The 16,101-nt window shown below is 42.8% G+C and overlaps 1 protein-coding gene across 1 annotated transcript in view; it reads left to right on the top strand.

Moving 5' to 3' along the window:
- The window catches only part of stard13b (StAR-related lipid transfer (START) domain containing 13b), a 58,044-nt gene that overhangs the window by 10,170 nt on the left and 31,773 nt on the right, over positions 1 to 16,101 (top strand). Inside the window, exons 4-5 of the mRNA XM_047594310.1 lie at positions 569 to 715; positions 5,397 to 5,421. Coding sequence (XP_047450266.1) covers positions 569 to 715; positions 5,397 to 5,421 — 172 coding nt within the window. The remainder of the gene's footprint in view (positions 1 to 568; positions 716 to 5,396; positions 5,422 to 16,101) is intronic.

Genomic DNA, 16,101 nt, shown 5'->3' with positions numbered 1-16,101 from the left:
AGAAGGAACAGACAGCCATTGTGCTTCTGACGTTTGCCAATGGAACCATGCGACTCTGTTCCTAAAAAAAAAGGGCTCTTCTCATGGTGGCGTGTTTCATGAAATATCCCACTAGAGTTAGCATTCATGAACAAAAGTGCTCTTTCGGACTCCGTATGTATGTACCACACAGAGGAGCTGTTGTGTTGGAAGGGAGTTTGTATGATTTGGTCCATTAGGAATGGATGAGAGAGGCTTACATGCCTCCCAGGCATCTGCACAACCATCCCAGGCATTCACTATTACTTGCTTTAACTAATGACAGGCAACTGGGCAAGACAAGACATCTTTACTGGGATATTTGACAAGGTCATAATCTCTGTCCTCTCAAAAGAAGATCCACGCATACAGGCTCCTTTGTGTGGCTCTGTCAAGCTGAATCGAGAGTGGAGATTTCACTTCCCCAGCCGCTGACCTAAGTCTCTTGTTTTCTTTTCCCCTGGCCACCGTTGAGTCCATCCTGTCCCAGTCCACTGGACCCCGGACAGAGGCAGACCCAGTTTTATTTGTTGTTGTGATGTTGTTGCAGTGGGGCACTGTCTCGAAGTCCACATTAAACCAGACCCCGAATGCCCAAGTCCTCCAGAGTCCGGACAGAGGGGAATGTCAGAGCCGGGACAGATCTTTAGCTCCTCGTGGCTCCTCGGTGGGAACGAGAACAAGAACCAAGAAGACGGTAAGTTTCTCTAAGCTTCCTTCTGGTGTTTACTTTACAAACTTTCTGTGTTCTGTTGTTGTGTGGACTTCTTGTTCAAGGCAGGGATTTGTATGAATTCACATTTTCTGTTTTTTAAATCTGACTTTAGCTTTATTGGGTGACTGCCATGAACTGTTTACTTCAAGCTCCTTACAGAGTTCTTCTCCGTCTGTAGCTGGGGAATGTTTGCTTTCTGTATCTAGCGTGTATATAAGAGCATTTAATTAGATATTTTAGCTTTTGTCGTTGAACTCTGGTAAACAGTTTGTTCACACTGTTCGCATTCATGAAAAGATGCTGTACGGAGCAGAAGAATAATTTATCTGCTTTTGAAAATACTTTCACAATCCCATATTTGAGCCATTTGTTATGATAATAGTAACAGTGTAACCCAAACGCAACTACAAAGTATGTCCTTCTCAATGTTAAATCCAACATCGACCATCTGATCTTTTGAAATTTCCTTCCGTTTAGCGGCTCCTCTCTTCCATACATTTGTAAATATTTTAGGTTTTTGTCGAGAATTAAGATCCGCTTAGTCATTCTTACACAAGCAGGGCTCACCTCTGCTGGACAAAGTATTTAAACGTCACTATTCAGCTGCCCTAAAAGAAACAGACAACTGAGAGATGTGCAGAATGCAGGGCGGGTTTATATTCAAAGCCTCTCAGCTTGTCCTTTGTGCTTCCTTCATGGCTCCAAAGCGACGCGGCGGTAAACAACCAGCTTATGGGAAACAACTGCAAACATCCAGTCAGATAATCCAGATTTATTTAGGTGATATCTTTTAGCGTCTTGTGACATGATCTACAATTGTTTTGACGGAAGAGTATTAGGGGCGTCCATGAGAAAAGGAGGGGGTCAATTTTTTTTTTCCGTTATGCACTTTGAGAAAAAACTCGAAATCTTTGAGAAAAAGATCGAAATACATTGTCGAGAATAAAGTGGGACTTTAAACCAGCAGTACCATATGTGTATGGTATCCACAAAAGAGTATTGGGGCTTAATAATTAATATTAAGTTTGGACTGTTGCATGTCAACAGTGGTGTGGACATTGTCACCCACTGTTGCCTTGTCCACTGAGGGCGGGACGTAAACTCCAAGGCTCAGGAGCGTGTCCCTGTCCGCTCATAGAGTCCCGAAGCCTGGTACAGATGCACTGTGGTTCGGGAAGTCCACATGCAGCCAGGTCACAAACACTAACACTGCTCATGGCACACTCCCTGTGGGTCCCAACAAGCGCATACGGTTTATCCATCCTGCCAAAGACCACACGTTCGCCATGAGTACAGATGGTACAGCCAGTTTGTGGTCCTAATACTCTTCCTTATGTTTCATCTCATTTCTTATAAAAAACATTCTGTGTGCAGACTCTGGGTGCTAAGACTGAAATTAAAGTTTGGTTCTCAGAGTAGATGCCACCTGTGTCTCTTTTGTGGAAGCCATAACTACCTCTTGAAAATGACAACAGCACCGGTTAAAACTCGGACAGCTGGGAATGTTCACATATGTTACAGATGAGTGTATTTTGGCTGCAGTTGTACAACCTTGAGCATAATGTTATTCAGTGGTGACATGTCTTAGGGTGTTATGGAATGACAAATGTTTTCATTTTTTTACGTGAATATTGTATTCGCATATTTCAGGAGTTTTGAGACCACCTAATTAGCTTAGCTTTGCTGCAAGACTTGGAATTGGACAATGCGTGAAGTTGAGCTTTGTCCAAGGATAACATACCAGCAATGCAAATTGTGCCCTTAATGTCAAACTATATAAGTATCCTGCAAAGCTGACATGTCAGCAGCAGTGCACGTGCAGAGAGAGTTTACTCCCTTGGCCCCCTCTGAGTCTTATATAAGAGCCCTGAGTCCATATACAACGTCTGAGAGCAGAGGGTGAGAATGTGATGCAGACTGGATCACAGTGTTGGGAGTCTAAGAATAAACTGAATGTGTGAGACTCTGGTGGTTGTGAACCGCATGAGGTGTTTTATGGAAGTGTCTTGTAGAAGTTTTTGCGGTTGACCAGCAATCTTAAATCGCCATGATCTCTAAAAACTGGAATGCGTCTCATGTCTTTCTCAATCTGCTTGACATCATGCAGACAGAGATGGAATTTATATTGTCGACAGGTACCTGGGATATTTTCTATTATTTATTTCCAGCTTTTTGCTGTAAATAAAACAAGTTAAACTCAGTGCCTTGCAGGAAAAGGATCCCTTTATGCTGTTATACCGCAATGTACATTGTATTCAGTTCCAATAGTTTCACAACCACGATACTTTTCAGCTTTTTTTTTCTATAGTAAACTTTTGATTAGACATTTTTCATCTTGTAAACCGGTGGACTTTAAATAATGAAATGGACAATAAATGGACTCAGATGTCGCCCATAGGATTCCTGAAGGGGAGTTTTGAAGAGTTAGGAGGACACCAAACTTTTACCTAAATCTAATTCAAAACATTTGACAAAGAACATGGAACATAATTGGAGCTGAGGGAGACAAGGCACCAAAGTGTCACCCTGAGTGGCCAGATCTAAATTACCCATAACTTTAAGCCCTGATTTAAAGTTTAAACAAGTGAGTTATATAAAAATTCACTTTGTTCGGTTGTCGTGAGTGACGGGGAAATGGACTTTTGCGATAAATTGTTATTGATACGTCTGAAAAACTACCTCAAAAGTGTTTTAGCGATATTTGAGAGTTTTTTCAAAATGTAGGCAGAAATGCAGCATATGAGAATTTATTCTAAATCTCTAATGGCCATCGAAAGCACTACAGTTTTTGGCAAATGTGTTATATAGCACAGTTAATCAGTCAAACATGTATTCCAGAGAGTAATCTATAATGAAAGTATTAATTAGAAGCAGCCCTAATGGCATTTATGTTCAGCACATGGTTTGGTCGTTTCCTGTGCTCTGTTGCTGGTGCACACAGACGTATTTGGGCTGAGAGTTCCCTCTTGTAATTGCTGTTGACAGAGACTGGCACGTAGAGGACACGCCGGTCTGTCATTTGGTCTGACCGGTCCTGTAACTGCAGTGTTGACTCGTCATTTGTGGTGGTACGGCAGCCATCATTCACCCAGACCTGTCAGTCCGTATAACCATCCCTGTTGGTGCGAGCTAGGGGAACTCCTATGGATGGAGGTTGTCACTTTTTCTGCCCTGTAACCTTTGGCATGTGTCTACCTTCCAACTGCAATAGCTCAAGACAAGACAGGATGAAATACTTTCTCTTGGTAGTCAAAAAAAAAAAGAAAAAGTTATTGAGTGATGTCTTTGAAGTCTTGTCAAATCGGTTCGTCTCCTCTGGGGCAGTGCATCTAGGCGTGCTAATTTTCACGAGTTTATTTCGGAAACTGGGTCTGAAGATGGTCTATGGAGACTCACTTATCAGGACCATTTACAGTGGGATCTTGAAAGCAGAGAGAGATAATGTCTGCACATTAAAACCCGTCTATGAACTCTGCTCGCTACTCAAGCGTTTAGCTATGTGAGGAAACTCTGCCAGACTGTGCCAAATCTCACAGTCAATAAAAAGCAGATGTTAAAAAAAAAAAAAAAAGATAAAAAGAAAAAAGAAGACGCACATAAGGGTTGGAGTCATATTTTATGACTTGTTTTTGGGCTGGGTTTACTAAACGGTTGAAGTTACATGGATACCTCTGGTGGTTCAGGAGTGACCACCGGCCACAAATGTGTTGGCTTCATTTAAAAAATTGAAATACCGAATGCCAGCCGTCATTTGATCTAAGCCAGTTAGTTCTATCTTAGCTGTCACAGTAAAGCATCAGCCTTATAGGTCGATCATCCAAGTCCTTCACACTGCCAGGCTTAGGCTTCCATGACAACACCCTCACGCTAACATGTAAAACATGGCTAGGTTAGCACATTTAGTACGACTTAACAATGAAACCTGAAACAGACACTGTCTGACCGTCATGGCGGGAGGGTCAGCAGTCGTACAGGGAAAGGCATCTTGGGAGTTTATGCAGCATTTTGTCTCTGCCAGGGTGAAATGTGGAAACAGGGCAAGCAAACAAGCGCATAAATCACACCCGTGGGCCACGGGGTGGGGGGAAATGGACGGAGAGAGTTGGGCAAGAGAGGGGAAGCTATCCCGAGCTGTCCGGGTCAGGAAACGATTTTCAGACATCTGGCAACTGCTTTCATTTTATTAAGTACAAAACTATTAAATCAAGGACTTTCCACAGTTTTAAGTAAGTATAAAGAATACGTTGATCTGTTTTTCTTTTCCGTATACCACAAAAATACGTCACTTTGCTGATATTAACAATGGTATTCCCCAAAAAGTTGCTTTTTATTTGTTTAATTTCTGATCCTATGTAAGTAGAACACCAGCATCTGAGTCACAAGTTTTAAATGGTGCCACTATTGCTGCTTAGGTGATTATCTTTTTCAGCGATCGCAGTATTGATGAATGCAAAGAGCCGTCCTCTGATTATCAGTTCATGGAACTGGGTGTGTGTCTCATTTTTATCAATCAGGGTAAATCATGTGAAGCCAAAATAATGATCACTCACTTTTTTCTCTCTTGTGGTTTCAGCTCACAAACACAGTTGTAGAAGCATCTTATTTTGAGATATATAATAACTTAGCAGCAACTGATATTTTCTTTTTTTTTTCTACCTTGCAGATGTTCAATAAGATGACCAATGCAGGTAAGAAATGATTCATGTTTTTTAGTGTTGTTTGCATAAGAAGGAGACATTTTTCTTCTCAAATCTGTCTCTTTCTGTCCATTTGACTTGTAATAGACTGTGGGATTGTCCTTATCTCTGCACAGTTCATGCAGGATAACACCCAGTGACCATACACAGCTGGTAAAGACGATGGATGAGTCCACGTGAGAGTGTCGAAATGAGACACAGACTTGTAGACATTTGCACAGTTGTATCTGCTGTGGTACTGAATTGTAAATGTACTGAATTACATTTACATACAATGGAACTGAAAATCCAGTAAATGCAGACTTTGAACTGATTTCAGGAGGCAGACGTCCTCTCCCTTTCCTATATCTGGTCAATAATATTTTCACACACACACTTTTAACTTGAAACTTTAACCATTTTCAAACTTCATGTCTGGATGAGTTTTACAGCTTGATCACTGAGTTTTCAGTCTCCGTCTACAGTCAACAATACGGTAACTGAAGTGTTGCTCTGTTCTGGCACGTTGCGAAAAATTCCCTGCAAGCCGATGCTGCACTGGGCTCTGGCTTGCATGGTGGCATTGCTGAGTCCCCAGACAATGTTAATATGACTGATGGCCACAGGTGTCGGCGGGCTCCCTTCCCAGCCGGTGTCTCGAGAATGTCCAAGTGCACGGCCTCTTATTTTAAAAGGCCTTTCATATGTTGGTCACTCGCGGGGACGCAGTTAAAATTAGGCAGCGTGCCAGATCATTGTTTCTGTTTTGCTGAGGGGAAATATTTGGCCCGGTGTGATGTGGCCCTTGGGGGGCAGCTGCAAGATTTGGCTGGATGCCATTTTAGACTCGGGTTGCACACTCACATGACCTCAGTCGTACCGCACAAGTGGACGTTATGGTCTGGAAAAAATCCATGTCACTTTTATGAAGCCGTTAACTAATGTGTGGTCTGCGCTGTGCCGAATTCTGGTCATTACTAAATGCAAAACGTGTTTGTCAACCCAGCTATGAGATTCACTTCAGATATATTTATTGTTACATTTATTTTCCCACCGTATTTTATGTGATTATTTTGGCTCAGATAAACCAGACCTGGGACTGGATTGTCAAGTAAAAGAACATATGCTTCCAACCTGATTCTAATGATAAAATGACTGGGAGAATGATAGTGTTGTAAAAAAAAAAAAAAAAAAAAAAAGGTCAAAGCTGGCAGAGAGTCAGACACATTAGGTGTGATAGTCCCTGGTTGTATTTTACAGCTGGGCTGCAGAAACCTCTTCTGTGACGGCCAGATGGTTCTCAGTATCGACCATAACAACAATGTCCACCTCATTAAATTGACATTGTTCAGGAGAGGGAAGCACATTCTTCGGGTCGGGTTCCAAAATAGAAAAGCAGCAGTGAGAAAACCATGTCTTCTCTGGGTTATAAATACGCAGTGTATTTTCAGTTGCCTGTTTACAATAGAACCTCAGTGCGAGTGGAAAGCGAATCCATTTAAAATCATTTAGAAAACCACAAACTTGCATATTTTTTCCCAATGTAATCATCATGTTATCGTATCATTTGAAATAGCTTTAACTTGTTAACTCCTGTCTGCAAAAGCTTGTTAAAAGTTGAGTCAACGAGGCAGTTCAGACAGTCCATCGTTTCAAACCATAGACTGTATATAAATATGGAGCCACGTGGAGCCCCGTTATCAGTGACGGACCACATTTCCTCCAGGCTCACTTGAGTTTTCATTTAATTAACTCTGCCCTCTGCTCCACCTCCATCTGTTACAAAGAAATGTTGGAGTATACACTGTACTTATTTATGTATTTTTCTTTTCCCCCAACTGTCAGGGCTAACTGAGCTGTTAGCATGGCACCTGGTAGTCATCACTATGTCACATCCTGTTTTCCTAGTGTCAAATACCTGACTAAAACAAAACATATCAGACAACCTGACACTTGAGTGTGCATCATTATTATATTAACTATTTAAAATGACAGAAACTGTCCTTGGAAAAGTATGTAATTGACGTGTATTTCAGTGTTTTAGTTTAAGTAACATGGAGGGGGTGGAGGTATCGGTCTTGAACTCTATTGTACAATGACCCGCTCCTTTGTCTCATAGTCGGCACTGATAAAGACGTGATCATGAGCGGCCTTCTTGACTTTTTGTTTGGTTTTTCGAAAAGAACAAAACCCAGAGCTCCCTTTCTCAAACCGCATATGGATGTGCTCAGAGCAGATTCGGTCCACGGAGGGCCGGAGGATCGAGCATAATCTTCGAACTCAAGTGTATATTTTCTGACTGCGTTGCTCAACATTTATAGAGCATTCTTCAAGCCCTGAGTGGGCCTAATGTACCTTATTCCCTCTCAAATCTATTCCCAACTGTCTCTGTAATTGCAAATGTGGAAATGAATGGCTTCCTCTGGTGAGAGGAGGCAACAATGTTCATCCTCAAGAATTTGACTCGACTGATATTAGTCACAGAATTAATGACGTTGTAATGCTGCAAGCCACGCATCCAGCCAGGTTTCTGCCAGAGATAGGGGGCAGACGAGGAGGATGGATGTGCCTTCATCTGTCTCCAATAAAACACGTATTTAGTGGGTTTTGCAAGGGATGCGTTCATGTTTTGGCACACAGTTCATGTATATTCTGTAAATATGTTTGTGTGTGACGGAAAAAAAGAAAGAAAATTTCAGTGAAGATGGTTAAACAGACTTACAGTACAACAGGGTCCACAGAAAAGCAGTTACGCAGAACACGGTGACTTTTAACGTGCGTGAAATAAATAAACAGGCACGTGTTTTGTTATGATAAACATCACCTTCCTAAACGCTGGTCTGACCTGATGGGAAAATTACACACGTGCAGCTTAAACGGCACTTTCTGGCCCAAAACTGTCAGACTGAGGCTTCCCACTCACTCAGCCTCTGAGGTCTGCGCACATTTACACAGATCCTTGCTCTGAATAAATATGCTAATCTACTTTCAATGTGGAAATCTCTCGCTGCTGATTAAAAGGAAAACAAAGGGGGAGCTCTGTGAATCTCTCAGAGGCTTCGTTCTGTTTGTAAGGCAAGTAATGTAAAGCCCAGTGTCCCTCTCACACGCCGGCGTGAATGACTCTTTGGGAGAAGGTGCAGAAAAGCTGGAAAAGGGGATGTTTTTAGAGAGTTTCGGTCTAGCCAGCGTTTCTCTTTTATAGTCAGTGCTAAATGTCGCCCGGTGATTGATTCACAAATGCAGCCTTGTGGCTCAATTCTCGTGCCAGGTTTTGTCTAATCAAGCCACATGTTTGGTATGGAGAGATGTGTCGCTGGTAGGCGCCTCTGGACCGGGAAAGCAAGAAGAAATGTGGGATGTAAATCTAGCATCTCTTTTCAGGTTTTAATGTTATAAAAGTTCTACTGGGACTAATATAACTTCGATCGGCACATCCTGTGTTATAATGTAAGTAAATATAAGAAGTTAAGTGTAAGTGTGAGAACCGTGGCTTCACAAATGCAGGTCCCAAAGAATTATTGTTCTGCCTTAACCTGCCACTTTTACAATATTTTCCTGTGAGTATAGTGCTCATAAATCAGACTTTTAAGTTGAGGATAACTATGGTACTTTTGAACCGCGGCCTTATTTTCTCCCTGTTTTTGAAGGGAAAGTATTGTTAGGGATGCTGAGCAAGAATGATATTCTCAGAAATAGAAAATGGTACAAATATACAGTGAAGCTTGATTTATTCTTCTCTATTAGACCTTCTCTGTACCCACCACCTTAGCCTAACAAAACTACTGCATCTGTGCTGCATCTATTCGCCCCAACATGATCTGCCTGTTTTGAGCCGCGTGGAGAAATTCAACCGAGAGTTTTACCGTCAAAATTACAGAACGATTCCACTTCCACAACATATGCCGTAGGCTCAACGTGGATCCGTTGCAGAAGTATAAACAAAACTTGCTCCGCGTTACAAGAACCAGGTGTTTTGGTCTGAATGCAACACGGATGCATAAGATGTATTAAGAAAAATCACAAAACGTTTTCTTTAATACACAACTGACTATAAAGACCTTCATGAGCGAAAGACAACTTTAAACAGGCCCTGGTGGTTTGGATTAATTGCACAGTGGAGCAACAACCATTTACAAGCTTTACCCATGACTCCCACAGCAGGAGAGCGGCCAATATGAGAATCCTTCTCACTGTGAAATGACTCCTCCGTGGGGCCCCATGTATACACTGCTATTATAAATCACCCGCCCAGCTATAGATGAAGCACCAGTGGGTATTATATAATGTACATGGCTGCTAATGGATTACAGCGGGGTTGTTTTATCTGTTTTCTTTGACTGCTGCGCGCTCCTCAGCTGTTCTCAGAGCGCCGAACCCTGGTCTCACCCGGGGTCACTCGCCTGCTGCTGCAGTCTGACTGTGACCTCAGACAGCTGCAGTGTCTCTTTCTCTGCGCGTCTCTGGAGGCCTGTTAGGGACTATAATATACACATCACAAGAGAACCCGTGGCAACAAGTGAGGAATAGATGACATAGCCTGACACCTACGTAGCCGTAATCAGATCATGTACGAGAGGAGCCGAGCTGTTGGGGTGAATATTGGAATCAGATGTAGCTTTGGATGTTTTGAGATTTTGAAAAGGATTCCTTGCTCTGCTGTTGATCGCTGCTAGATTATGACCTCACTGTTGTTTTTATTATAAATCCTTCTTTTTTTCTTGTTGTTGTGATAGAAAAAGTCAGCCCGCAAACCACAAACTTAGCTAAGTGTCACACTGTTCCAACGTGGAGGCCAAGGAATAGATCATTGTTAAACTGCTTTTTTATGTCTTTGCCTTGTGAATGGATGGTTAGAGGAGCTCACTTTCTACACGTTTGCCTGCTCAGTAGCGACGCAGACCAACGTCCAGTACGCATGTGGCCACGAGTAATAGCTGAGCCTCCCAAAACCCAATAGCGATGCTGTTGTAATACCCGCCGTTCTTCACTCTTTACAGAAAGCTTTCCACTGAATAATGAAACCCGACTGCGGGGATTTGCTCCCTTTGAGCCGCAAGAGCACTAGTGAGGTCAGCCACTGATGTCGAGGCGATAAGACTCCGCTTGCAGCCAGAGTTCAAGTTCATGCCAGAGGTGTTGGATGGAGTTGAGGTCAGAGTTTTGTGTAGGAGAGTCAAGTTCTTCTGAACCCGACGGAGAAAACTAATTCTTTATGGCTCTTGCTTTGTGCACTGCGACTTTTTCTGCACTGAAACCAACTGCAGGCACTGGTAACCGCTTTGATTTGATGGTCTTGTTGCTGAACTAGAATTGGTGACGGAACATACTGTTCGGAAATTTAAATTCCAACTGAGAATCGAATGGTGGAAATAAGACATTAAGTTTGTGCAATCTGATGTAAACACAATTTGGGGAAAATGGGGGAAGAAACACTTATCCACTTCATTGAGAAGAAGAATATAACCATGATGGAGCTTAGTTGTCAACGCAGCCCACATCCATTCTGCCTTTGTTTATCTTGTCTTAACAACTTTTTCTTGTGCTACCTGCATGTTTCTCTTCCTCCTTGAAACTCTTGATGTCACCTGATGTTTACCCCACATTGAGCAAACATGCACAGGAGGAATGCATTTATCCAAACCAGAGAGGAGCATTTAGATCAAGTGTTACAACATTCTGACCCGTTTATTGAACCCCTCAGGAAAATTCCTTTTGATCTGTTCTGTCTGTTGTGAGTGAGGTGGTTACATGAGGATTGGGCTCAGATTTCTAGTGGAATACTAGGGTCCTTGTAAATACATTGACTGACTCTTACCTGTGTATTGTCCCAAAGAATATGTCCGAATACGCACTTTTTAGTATTGAAGAATGAAAAAATCACGATTTTGCATTTTTTTTTTCTCCACCTCAGTGTTTCCCTCTGCTCTGACTCTTCAGGGAGACAGACCTTGACTTTGTGAAACGTCCCGATTTCAAACCGCGGGGAAATGCCTCTTCAATAGATTGCACCGTTGTTTTTTTTTGTTTTTTTGTATTTTTGGAATCGCTCTGCGTTTGTCCGTTGCAGCCAGATCAGTGACATCATGCGCTAAATTTACAAGCGAGTCGTCATTTGTAGATGCAGCTCGAACTATAAAGGGTGCTGCTGGCATGACGAGTGCATGAAAAATTCCACACATGGAAAGATGGAAAATGACTTGTGGTTTCCTGAGTGCAGAGGCCAGCTCGGCTGTTTGACAGGGAAAGCGAGGAGGGGGGAACAGAAAAAAAGAAGGGAGCCTGGTAGTATTTCTGGACTTTTCTTTGTATATACAGTAATTTGTCAAGGTTGTGAAAACATTGGAGTACTATCTGGTAGCCCCGCTCTGAAATCCTTTAAAGTTTTCATTGCAATTTCAACATTTTCATTGCAATTATATCAGCTATCATACAGACAAAGGCGCATAAGATTGTTTAATAATGCCTTCAAGGCCCTTATACTGAATGAGATCATCATGTACTACAGTTTCCATGATCTCTGGATGCCAAGAATAAATCGTCTGGTTTGGTTCGGTTATTGCGCAATGTTTGTGTCCACAGAGCAGTTTGAACAAAAAAAACTAATGAGAGGAAACCGGCTTATTGTTCTGATTCCCAATTAAATCTGCACTGCCAGTTAGAATAGAGGAGGTCGGTAAATCCGTTGGGGAACAACTTCCTCAAAAAGACCAAGGTGAGTGTGTTTTTGCTGTGTGCTGAGGAATTTAGGCCTGGGTTTTGTAAACTAAGTGGAAGGAGACACGGGCAGCCGTGTCAGGATGCAGGCCAGTTGCAGAAGGACAGGCACCGTGTGTGTGTGTGTGTGTGTGTGTGTGTGTGTTTGTGTGTGAAGCAGCACAAAAGCTAACAGGTTGGTCCAGCACTCAGCTGCCAAGTGAGAAGAAAGGCAGAAACAAGACTTAGGAAGTAATGAGCCAGGAAGGGCCAGACTACTTCAGGGTCCCACACCAGGATGTTAGTGACTAAACCCACTCGCCTCCTGTTATCTCCTTTAGTGTGTACGCACTGTTCCTGCGAATGCTGGAAATGAATCCAAACAATAACTTCTTTTTCATCCAGGGCTGCATCAGGTCTGGTGCTCCACTTTGTAGTACCTCAGTGTTCCTGCATAAACACACACGCACACACGCCATTTTCCAAGCCAAGAACATTTCCGCAGGGTCGGTTTAGATACAATAACTACATTGGCTCTTTCAGCGGCCTCCCAAATTTCCCACATAAACCACAGAGTTTCCAGATGTTGCAGGGAGGCAAGAAGTCTGCTCCTCCGCTGGGCCTGGAGCCCCTCGCCTCCGCATCCTCAGGCTGGCCGACCGCGTGGCACGGCTCACACTGGACACGTTTGTGTGCGCCAAAGCGAAGGCAGCGGATGGCCACGCGGCTCGGGATTTGCATAGCTGTGCGCTTCCACCTGTACACAGATTATAAAATGAAATAAATAAATAAATAAAAAACACAGCATGCCGTTAAAAGAGTCTCTGTCCCGGGGCCATGTAGCGCTGCGGCTTTCTTGTGGTTTCAGACCTGATTAAACAATTTGGCTGGGTAATCAAAGAGCAATAGCAGACAGAGGCAGCGCAGACTTCCTGCATCCTCTCTGCTCTCTGGCTTTAAAAAAAAAAAGAAAGAAAGAAAAATGTTAAGGGCCCACCAGGACTTGTTTGTGCCTCAGTTTGAAAACAATACCTGCACTGTACTGATCCAGCTTATCACGGCTGATGAGTTGAACAGAGTCGTTGGCAACGGACCAGGTGATAACAGTACATTACACACGTGTCATTTATACCTGAGAACATCTGAATGAATCTTTTTTTAAGGCATTAAAAACATTTAATTCTTTGCCACAACACTGGAAAAAAACCATCATTTTTTTCCTGTGTTTTTTTTTTTTTTTTTGTTCTCTTCTTCGTAAACACGCCTGAGAGTATTTAAAGTGTTCACACACAATGAGAGCTCGTGTGGCTTCGATTAAACGTTTTGAGAGTCATGAATAGCAGCCTGAGAATTCTGGAGGCGAAACTATACGTGTAAGACATTTGTCACAGACGGCAAACGGGAGACAACGAGTCCATACTGTAGCTTTAATTCCAAGCAGCTGTCGTGTTTTCTTTTGGTCTTCGTCGAATACTTGACTCCCTCTTGGGACAATGCTCATCTGGAAATATAAACACAAACTTCCTGTTTTAGTTTGCTTCAAGTTAATGTCATGCAACAGTATATCACAAGACGTAACTTATGAAGATTTATCCTGGCGGCTGCATTTATTTTTGAAGATGTCTTGGAGCGAAGCCAGCCTGCTCTACATTTCCCATCATCACCAGGAAGGTGATGGGAAAATTAGGGCTCGGTGGGAAAGGGAGAATTAAAACCAGCTTGAGAATTACTCATAATCAATAAAACATTAACGTATTTTACATCTGCAACCTCTGAAAGAAAACAACAAGAAATGGAGGGAGAGAGAGTGATTGAGAGAGAAATGTACCTCCGTGATTAAATCCTCATTTCTCTAATAGAAACCAGGTGCCGGACAGTGGTGTAAATGTTTTCCCATGCATTTTTTTGGGGGGCAATACAGCTTTAACAGATTCAGCCCTGACAGCATTACATGCTTTGTCATTCAATTAAACAATACCCACGTACGCTTGTCATGCCGGTTTTACATTCTTCAAGTCTCTTTATACAAACTTTGACCCCTGCAGGCTCCGGGCTCTGAAGAAGTTTTAGTGACAATAAGAAATTGTTACCTTAACTGTTATGTTGTGGTTTAACGCAGGAAGTTATGTAACAAGCTGCTGCAGTGACAAGATATGAATAAACTCAAAATCTGCAGTTCGTGTTTAACCCGATTAATCCGATAGATCTGATGTCATCGGTCGTCTCTCTCAGGGAATTCTGCGAAGATCAAACTTCGCCGAGGGGAGAAACGGTGACGTTGCGAAGGATGGCCCTCTAAGAAAACAGAATTAGCGGCCACTTTAATGGATCGGGACCAAAGTGAGCTCCTCCTTCCCCCCCGACCACATAATCTAAACCCAGATATACGCCACATGTGTGGCTCCTCTGGAAAAATGAACTCGACTAGGGAATATATGGTCAGGAAATTTATAGCACATGCCTGGGACGAGCCCTCAGGGGCCGCGATGGAGGTGGAGGGGAGATCTCCCCTCTCCCCGCTCCCTGAGCCTTGTTTCCATTAGGCTGGGAAGTGCAATCTCCCAGACGTTTCAAGGGGGCCTGGTGTAAGACCTCCTGGCCAACAACATGACCCGTTCAAGGAGGAGAAACCAGTTTCCTCACATCTGGGATTTTCCCACTGCAGCTATGGGACAACATTCCACGTCAGTTACCAGACATAGACACAGCCAGGAATGTAGATAACTAGCACACAAGTAAATATGTGTTTGTTTATCTGTATGTGTTTATGAAAGAAGGGAGGCGGGGGGGCGGTGGGGTCGGACCAAAAATAAAAGAAGAAGAAGAAGAAGAAGGAGAAAAAGACCAGTCCAGCAAAATGTGCCAGTTTTTCAGGGGAAACGAGTGCTCTCTGAAAGCTGCCCGGCCAAAACAAACAAGTGGGTGAGTCAGCGAGGGGGAAACATTCTCAAGCTGACTGATGTTTCCTCTCCTTGCATCTGCTATTGCTTCCCCTGCCAAGGACTTCTCCAGAGGCTAAGTCATTGTCTACCCACAACGATCCTCGCTGCGATAATGCTCATCTTTATTGTGCAAGTGGTTTCTTTTCGGAGTGCGAGGCGCGGCGGTGGGCCGTGTTTACCTTTCTGGTGATTCATGTCGAGAGAGGTCAGAACCTCGTTGCTGCGCTTCCTCCATCACTTTTACTCTCGGGGGGGGGGGGGGCTGACAGGGACGGTATTGTCTGTTTTTCTGTCTGTCCACTCCTGCCTTGTCACTCACTGGGGCTGAAGATTGATGCCCTGTTTGCATCGTCAACATCCTTCATTATCCGGCTTTCAACCCACGTCAATCTATATCTGCCAAAGGATTAGGAAGTTGGCTGGCAGTTGGTGTAGCTTTTAAGATTGATTAAGGAACTCCTCATTATGTTTTTTTTTTTTTTCATTTGGTTTTATTATTCATTTTGTGTAAATGATCCAACATTCAGCCTTCCTGGTTTACGCGGGCAGCAGAAAACAACTTGACTCGGCCTAACCCCGACCCTTCCTGAAAAGTCGCAGGATCAAATGAAACAGGTTCTCTTGACAAATGTGTGTGACTGCGTGCGTGTGCATGTGTGTGTATTTTTACCTCCAAGCTACATTTTAGTCTGAGAGTGAGGCTGAAAATAGCATCTGCTAATGCTAATCACTAGTGGCCCATGCTGAACCCAAAAAGAGCATCTGAGTTCTCCAACATATTTTTATTTTTTTATTTTTGCTTGACTTGCAAAACCTTAAAATACTAGTGACAAATTCAGATCTGAATCCAAGATCCAAGTATTTGTTTGGAATGCATCTTAATTTCTTTAAGATAAGATTAAGATCTTTAGTTATTTGGGATTAGTATAAAAAATAAGCATCATCTTTGTATATTACAATTGAAGTCCAGTGTGTACCAAAACATAACACTTTGTTTTAAGGCAAAAGCAGAATTGGAAAATCCCAATGTCCTCAAACGACTTTGTTAAATCTT

The sequence above is a fragment of the Mugil cephalus genome, chromosome 9 (assembly GCF_022458985.1).
Source record: "Mugil cephalus isolate CIBA_MC_2020 chromosome 9, CIBA_Mcephalus_1.1, whole genome shotgun sequence".
NCBI classification, from domain to species: domain Eukaryota; kingdom Metazoa; phylum Chordata; class Actinopteri; order Mugiliformes; family Mugilidae; genus Mugil; species Mugil cephalus.
Note: the sequence above shows the minus strand (reverse complement) of the source record. Positions and strands in the feature narration are given on the sequence as shown.